The sequence below is a fragment of the Barbatula barbatula genome, assembly GCF_947034865.1.
Source record: "Barbatula barbatula genome assembly, chromosome: 1".
In the NCBI taxonomy this organism is placed as follows: Eukaryota; Metazoa; Chordata; class Actinopteri; order Cypriniformes; family Nemacheilidae; genus Barbatula; species Barbatula barbatula.
In genome coordinates, this window is record NC_136766.1 from 33,559,545 (window position 1) to 33,567,932 (window position 8,388).

Here is an 8,388-nt window from a genome sequence, read left to right on the forward strand (position 1 = left end):
AAAAAAATGTAAGCTCTGTGGGAAGCGAAATCCAAACGTATGTAAAAATGTAAACAAAATAAAATATAAAACACAATGAATCATGCGAAGAAAACATGAATTACTTTATATCCTACATCTCGTTATATGTTAAATAAGTGCTAAAACAAGATATTATGCAATAAATAAGTTCTGCTTTATATATTTGTATGCTTTCTATTCTTCACATTTATTTTTCTTAAATATTATTATTCTTTATGCATTTGTCATTGTGTTTACCTCAAACTCACTCTTCCAAATACCTTTCTTTGAGTTTAACAGAACAAGGAAATGTATACAGGTTTGGAAAAACTTAAGGGGAATGATGACATACTATCCCTTTAAGATAATGTAACCCAATCTTGTTTATCTATCCACTGTCTAGTTGAGAATCAAAATAACACAATGTTCTATCCCCTCTAAACAAATAGTGTACAGCTATTGTAAGTTTAAAACATCCTATAACAAACAAAACGAATGCAAAAAATACACACTTTTTATTACAATTTAAGTGGAGGAAACAGAACATCATTCATATTTCCACGGCGATATATTGACTATGAGATAACCAGTAAATTCAGAGAAGAGCTCGCCGGTCATAGAGAGCTTCTGCACGTCTAAACTGACCGGCCTGTACAGATAAATCTATAACTGGGCCATTTTGTGCATAACAGAGATTTTGATACAAAGATCAGATATCAGGCATGCCCCTGAAATACCTCTTAACCCCATTTACTGATTTCTCTAGACCCTAAACCCAAAAGCAGCTTGAGTGTCATAGCACACTGAAAATAAAACAAATCCCGCTAGTTAACATCATTGGTTAAAGAAAAACAATGTCATGTGTCAAATTTAAGAAGTTAGCTCACTCTGTAACCCTAATTGAATGTAATATGCAACAATACTGCAAGTTGAGATACTCTAATGTGGATCAAATATTATTCATGGCAATATTAGGCAACATTCAGTAGAGTCATTGAGTAATTGTGAAGAGAGATGAACCTTATTCGGAACATCTATTTATAGTACTGTCTGCTGACTATAACCAGTGCACGATACACGTGTCATTTTACTCTAAGCGGGACAAAGTGTAACAAAGAATCTGAAGTCCAAATATATTACTTTTATGAACCCCCTCCCTCTCGGTCTTTGTAGGCAACACAATCAAACAGTTCATAAAAATCACTTACACGTTAATAAGAATAAAATAAAATGATCTTTACATTTCACGATCCTTAACAGTCTCTCTAAGAGGCATGGTGTCAGGGGCATCTGCTTGATTTCAAACGCGATTCTCTAAGCCATAATTCTTGACTTTGAATGTAAAGGTGGGTTCAGTTAAGGAATACAATTTTCCAAAGTGACTAACAAATCATCACAGGCGTACAGGGAGTAACTCGACTTGGAAATGGACCCTTAGAGGATGAGGTTGTCAAACAATCTGGGTTTTTAAACCGGCCTTTATCAGTTTTTAGCCGCGTCGGCCTGTCTAGTCCAGTTTTCCTCTTCAATTCCAGAATCGTACTCTTCTTCCGTGTCTTTAGCGGCAGCTCTGAGGGAAAGAAAAAGCTAAACGATTAAGATGGATTGCAAGGTGGCATTCATCTATTTAGTCTATAAAGAATTCCCAGGACTATCAAACCATCAGAAGAAGACTGCAAAAACACATATTGTGATATATCGTGTGTGCTCTGACCTGATGTATCGAGGTTGTGCTTTTCCCTTAACCACATCATGGTTTACCTCCACGGCCACGATATCAGAATTTGGCACCTCAAACATTGGATCTAGCAGCAGTTTTTCCTGTTGAGAAATGATGACAAGTTCATGGTTTTATGGCTCCGAGAAAGTAAAATGAAAACGTAATTCATCTTACCATTATGGATCTTAGTCCACGGGCGCCTGTTTTACGTTCCAAAGCAAATCTGGCGATGGCTTTCAGGGCATCGGGCGTCACGTTAAGATCACACTAATGTTAAGAAACACTTAATGATTCAATATTATGCCATAGTTTACTGTATTTTATCTTCATATAAGAAGCTATTTACATGTATGTTTCTGTTAGTAAATACTTCAGAAAGGTATACGAGATTAACCATGTTATGTTCTCTTTAATTCAAACAATGTCAAAACATTATTTTAGGGCTCTGTACAAAGTATAAGTTAAGTTTAATTTAAAAACAAAATGAGTCAATAATGTAGAACACTAGGAAAGCATGGTTATGTAAGTGGTTGGTACCAACCTTGTCCATGCTAAAGAGAGCCTGATACTGCGGCACAACAGCATTGCGGGGCTCCGTAAGGATTCGCACCAGTGTCTCCTCATCTAGACTGTGCAGTGGAACCACGACAGGAAGACGACCTACAAACTCTGGGATCATGCCAAACTCAATGAGGTCTCTGGCCTCCACGAGTTTCAAGAGCCTGTCCTTCTCCTCGATCTCAGCCACAGCATCCATCTCTCCGCCTGTGCTGTTGGCAAGGTCGGCCGCTGCCGCCGCCCTTCGCCCTTGTCCCATGTTAGATGGCGTTCCGAATCCAAGATACTGCACCCAGAAAATGCCGGGTCATATGCATTTGATATAGAATTACATGCAATGGATTTGAGACAGCCCTACATTCTTCAATGTCCATCATGCAATTCGACAAAGCTATTTTGCCACTTAGTGAACACTAATTTGATGTTTATTTAATTGCATCACCTATAAGGATAATGTACAGGCAAAACAACAAAGAGCCCAAGACTGAGACTTGTGGAACACCACTCTTAAGTGAACAGCTCATGCAGCACATTCGCAAAGTGAACTAACTGATACGATCTAAGTCTGTCCAAGATGATGCCAGTCCATAAATGACAATTATTTTTTAAAACCGGCCTAAAAGAACGTTCTTACATATAAAGTTGACCATGCACACTTATATTTAATTGTTTATGCCCAAACTGAATTGCTGTGTGAATGCAGCCTCTTTGTCAACATCAGTTTCTGTAACACACCTTCTCATTCTTTCTTCTGCTGATGATTCGATCGAGACCATTAAACGCTCCAGATGCTACAAACAGAATGTTGGTGGTGTCAACCTGCACAGTTTCTCCCCTCAGCTTCCTTGTGTTCTTCTCAGGAACGTTAACAATGGTTCCTTCCAGGAGTTTGAGTAAACCCTATCCAAGGTACAAGAAAAAAACTTCACCACACTGAGACATCTTTTAAACATTTGCAAAAAGACCACATTTGAGAATCTTCTACTTAGTTTCAAGTCAAGTTTCCCAGGCACTGAAAACACGGACCTGCTGCACGCCTTCTCCTCCCACGTCTCTCAACTGATGGATCCCAGGAACACTGCCAATCTTGTCCACTTCATCCAAGAAGACGATCCCTGAAGGAATTCAAATTAATTTACCACAGACCGCCCATAAAGCTATACTATTAAACTTCATAGAGCCAAAGTACAATTCTGGAAAAACTACTCTAGAATGTTTTATACACGTCACAAGTAACCCGCTATCGCTGTTACCTTGCTGAGCTTTCTCAATAACATAGTTAGCGTCCTGCAGAAGCTTGGCGATGACTGACTCAATGTCTTCTCCCACGTATCCCGCCTGGGTAAGAGTGGTACAGTCACAGATGGCAAAGGGGACGTCCAGGCATTTGGCCAGCGTTTGGGCCAGAAGTGTTTTCCCTATAACACACATTACTTAATATTATAAAATATTCTTGCTAATGCTTTCAGCAATAAATCAATTTCACAGAATTACCCCCACATCCAGCATTACAAATTGCGCACATTTAGCGCAGACCAAGAGATAAACACTCCATTTATAAACCAGACATGGATCGTACACTACATGAAAATTGTCTCTTACCAGAGCCGGTGGGCCCCAGCAGCACAATGTTGCTCTTCTCTAGTTTGATGTCAGCGTGTGTGGAGTCCAGCACTTCCCCTCCTCTCTTCTCAGGAGGTGTCTGTTGGTTCAACTGCTGCTGCATGGAGGCGCCCAGAGCGTTTCCATGAGGACTGATCCCAGCGATCTGCAGAAGTTCTACACAAAATTAAAGCAAAATTAAACTAAAACAATGTTTTCATAGCGTTTTCAAAATTTACAGTAGGTACAGAATTATTGATCTGGACAGAGGTTGACTTTAGTTGAACCTGAAACATGTGTTGCAACATTCAGTAAGTCTTACATCATCAAGACCTTTACACTTCATTTATGCAACAACCATGACAATATAATTGGCTATATGACAACCAAAATATGTTTACAAACTGACTAGTTATATTGTGGCATTGTTAACTGCTGGGGTCAAACTGTTTAAAGCACACAGCTGCTCTGTTTAAAGGATCTCCTGTGACAAAATCAATCTGACGACAAAGCAAGACAGTCTGAATGAATTAAGTCAAACAAGGTTACTAGGACACAAGGAACACATTCTGGATTTCATACTACATACACAAACTTGAACACATGCACAATGCAAAAGAACAGAAAAGGAACTTCAGCAACACAACACAGCGATGAAGAGTTTTGGCATTTGTACACCAAACATAAAACAACCTGAAAGAAGACTAAAGCGTTTTGGAAAAATAAATTGTTTACATTACACTGTACCTTTAAGAACATAATACATATAATATAGATCATGGATATGGACAAAGACTTACTTGTAAACCTGTATTCATCCTCTCGTCGTCTGAGCTCTAGCTCTATAGAGAAAGGAGGACAATCATGGTGATATCACTACCAAATATCATAGCACAAAAAAAAACCCACGACTAATTCCATCACCCCAGATCCAATAGAATGCGTTATTCATTCTTGTTTATTGTACAAATGCCAAATCACAAAAAATTAAATCCAACAATCAGACATGATATTAAACCCAAGAGTTTAATGATGCACATTCATATCTATGTTAGGAAGATGGAAATATGAAAATATTTGTTGTATGTGCATATATACATACAACATTACCATGTACAGTGCACAGACATATATTATGTCAACGCAAACTTTTATTCTGGAATCCCGATTAATCGTTGCACAGCCCATAAAGTCCAATTGACTTACAGGTTCTGAAAAGGAACTTGCTAAGCAACCATTCACAACACTAGCAAAAGCACTGAGAAGTAAAAAAAAACACGTAAAACACCTTAGCAACTACATAACGACACCCTGGAAACAACCCAAGATGTCCAGTTCTATGTACGGGGAAACATCACTCAAAATGTAGTTGGTTAATATTTTAAAAATTAAATATTGAAATAAAATATTTTATTATAAGAAAGTCAATAAGGTTTTTATATCACGTTGTCCAAAGGACCACTCATCTTTTATCATGGATATAATGAAACCCAACATGAAACAAACACTCAGCCAGCGTCTTTTTATTCAGCAGTACCAACCTCGAGGTGTGAGAGAGGCCTGTTTGTCCACCTCCACCTGCTGCTGTCTGGAGCCCGCGGGCATGTTGTTGTAGATGCGTTTATAATGATTGTACACGGCCACCGACAGAACCTTCTTAGCGTGATCCTGACCCACAACATACTTATCAAGATAAGCATAGATCTGCAGGCAAAAAACAAAACATAATAAAGGTAACATGCTAACCATGACCAGGGCCTCCCGGTTGTAAAATCTTACTGAAGTTATACCTTTTTAGGTGGTGGAGGGGGTTTCTGCTGGAAAGCAAACTTGACGGCCTCCGCTGCCGACTCTGGGTCTTTACTCAAACTCTTCTTGGTGTCGGTTTCCGACAGCACCACAAAAAAGTGGTGACATTTTTCACATTTCACAAAGCGTGTTGATGCTGCCAAAGACAAATAACATCTTAAACACTGCCAAATGTTTTCATATAATTATATAAAATCCTGCCGGATCCTGTTTTCTAGTGCAAGTGCCAAGATCCGGCTTCCAAATGAGTGTGTTTAGGAAGTCTCATGCATTCAAGCACAAAAACAGGTAAAGTAGTAGAAATAAAATTTGCATGACTTCCAAATGATGTGTGAAGTTTAAATGAATGCCATTGAAAAAGATAACTTCCACTGCAGAGTTGCCTTGTACAAAAAAGCAAGTTAGACAGTTTTGTAAATGATGATGAACAATTTTAATTTCAATCTTAGAAAGCAATATTTAAGACTCTTGCCTCGACAAACGTGTTCCAAAAAATCTCGTATAAACAGTTAACCAAACAGACTTTAAACCATGTTACCAAGTCAAGCACCAGCAGATAGAAACTTGTGTGATTTATATTTAGCGCTGAACAGTTAGTGCAGCGAACACTCTGTCCTACATAAACACGTTCAAGGCCAAATGAAACCAGAACTATTTGGAAAGACCAGTGAAAACTGCATTCGACCTTCGATCAAATGTAAATGCAGTACTCACAGACAAACGTCTCAACGTGTGTGCACGGATCACCACATTTAGGGCATCGCAGATGACTTCCTCCTTTCCCTGAGTTGCCAGAACTGGTTCTTTTTCCACTTCCTTCACCGACAGACTTCTTAGAAAGAGAACAAGACGAAAAATTCCTATTTGATTTCCTGTATAGCATGTCATACTTTGGCAGGGATCTTCTTCCTCCTCTGATCCCTGTTTTTAGAAAACACAAGAGTATAGTATGGTTTGTCATAACCGAACAAGTACCTTGCCACCATCTCCATCTTTGATCCCGTCCTTTGAAGCGTAATACACAGCTGTCTCCGAGAAGGGCCTCGTGGGGACCCGTTGTGCCACACGGACCTCATGAGCCCCAGGCCGGGTCAGAGACAGGAATTGGACTCTGGAGCCTGATATTCCTGAAATAAAAAATAAAAAGATGTATTAACACAATTGTATACAGTGTTTCAGTGTTGACGTTGAGAGATACCATACTAACATACTAATATATTAAGTTACACAATTAAATCAATGTTCATTTTGCAGTTAAAATCTTAAAAAGTTAAAAACAGCAGGCCAAACTAAGTAAAATGTACAACAACCCATAAATCATTTCATTGAGGACCCACATGTAACCATTTTCATAAATATGTGTTGTGTCATAACACGTATCATTGCTTCACATACGTAACGTTACACGGCAATTAAAAAAACATTTAAATCATTAAGATATTTACTCACTGGTTTGTAAAACACAGATATAGATCTTATTTTAAAAAGGTAGCATGGAAAAAAAAGTTGTATTTTCCTTATTATTATTATTACGCTACATGTTTGCCACCTAGCAGTGGCGCTAGTCTAACTAACTAGCCTAACGTAAGTCACAGCTATCGTTTATTATAAAAATAACACAAATATGACACTTCTCTTACCTTTATGGGCCGAGTTTAGGATATTTCTCGCTGCCGAAACACATGTACACGACATGTTTCCGTGTTGTTTGTGTGTTTTAACTGTTCGAACGGGTGAATGTGAGGAGCGCAGAGAGGTTAGCGCTAGCTGCTAGCTAAACAACTGAATGCCATTCAATACAGGCCGAGCGTTAAATGGCTGACAAACTAAACGTGTAAACACAACAACCGAACACGTTCATATGTTAATATATTGTTTTGGGAGCCGCTACATGCAGCTGATCGATAGACACGATGCTGTCTAAACGAGATACTGTGATAATGAAGTAAACAACTGGTGACACTCCAGAGTCATTTAGTGAATCGTTTGAGTCGTAGAACCAATCGGTAAATCACTTGATTCAAAGAATCACTTTGATCAATGCGTTTATGCTGAAGGGTCAGAAAAATATAAATCGTATCCGTTTATGGATATCAATTAGATTATGTTAATTAGCACAGTAGTCTTTGCTGAGAGGCGCGCAAATGAGTGCTAAACACACATTTACGTACTCCAATTCTGAGTCGATTCAGTTCACGGATGAATCAACCGGTTTGTGGAGGTTTCCGATGGGTCGTAAAGCCGTTGGATGGGGGCTTTACAAAAGTGTCCAAAACTGTTACATAATGCGCAGGTTATTTCCATACAAGTGCAAATGTTCGGTATAGATGGTTTACAGGGACATCGCCGAATGTGTGTTTATATAAAGAACTTACATAAAACGCATACAAATAAGATAAATGTTTAATAATTAAACGGCAGCCCACTTATGGTCAATCGAACGCACAAGATTGAATAAATATATAAATAACACAAATCCAACTAACACCATCGTCATAATTAAACAGCAGCCTAATTATGTTCATTCAAATGCACAATGTGCAAAAAACACACATTCAATTAACCCAAGTCGCACACATTAAGAAAAGTTTTTTCCACATAAAACCCTCTGGACACAAATCATCTCGAGCAAATAAAACACATTGCAGAACATATTTATTTGATGAGTTGTATCATTTATTACAACGCTACGCTTTCGC

General features: G+C 38.5%; 1 protein-coding gene across 1 annotated transcript; it reads right to left on the reverse strand.

The window, feature by feature from the left end:
- Window positions 1-190: 190 nt before the first annotated feature.
- Window positions 191-7,877, reverse strand: clpxa (caseinolytic mitochondrial matrix peptidase chaperone subunit Xa). Its single transcript, XM_079461723.1, has 14 exons — window positions 7,330-7,877; window positions 6,665-6,816; window positions 6,404-6,521; window positions 5,671-5,825; window positions 5,422-5,584; window positions 4,681-4,722; window positions 3,881-4,057; window positions 3,532-3,696; window positions 3,305-3,393; window positions 3,014-3,178; window positions 2,262-2,564; window positions 1,895-1,987; window positions 1,715-1,821; window positions 191-1,570 (listed from the first exon to the last, which is right to left on the reverse strand). Exons 1-14 carry the CDS (start codon window positions 7,382-7,384, stop codon window positions 1,483-1,485), a joined length of 1,872 nt encoding a protein of 623 aa, XP_079317849.1. The 5' UTR covers window positions 7,385-7,877; the 3' UTR covers window positions 191-1,482.
- Window positions 7,878-8,388: the final 511 nt, after the last annotated feature.

Excerpts from the sequence above, each read along its gene's own strand:
- clpxa (XM_079461723.1), bottom strand. The coding sequence starts at position 7,384 with ATGTCGTGTACATGTGTTTCGGCAGCGAGAAATATCCTAAACTCGGCC. Across the intron at positions 5,585-5,670 it reads CCCCTCCACCACCTAAAAAG|ATCTATGCTTATCTTGATAA; the intron begins GTATAACTTCAG and ends TTTTGCCTGCAG. Across the intron at positions 1,988-2,261 it reads CTCTCTTTAGCATGGACAAG|TGTGATCTTAACGTGACGCC; the intron begins GTTGGTACCAAC and ends TCTTAACATTAG.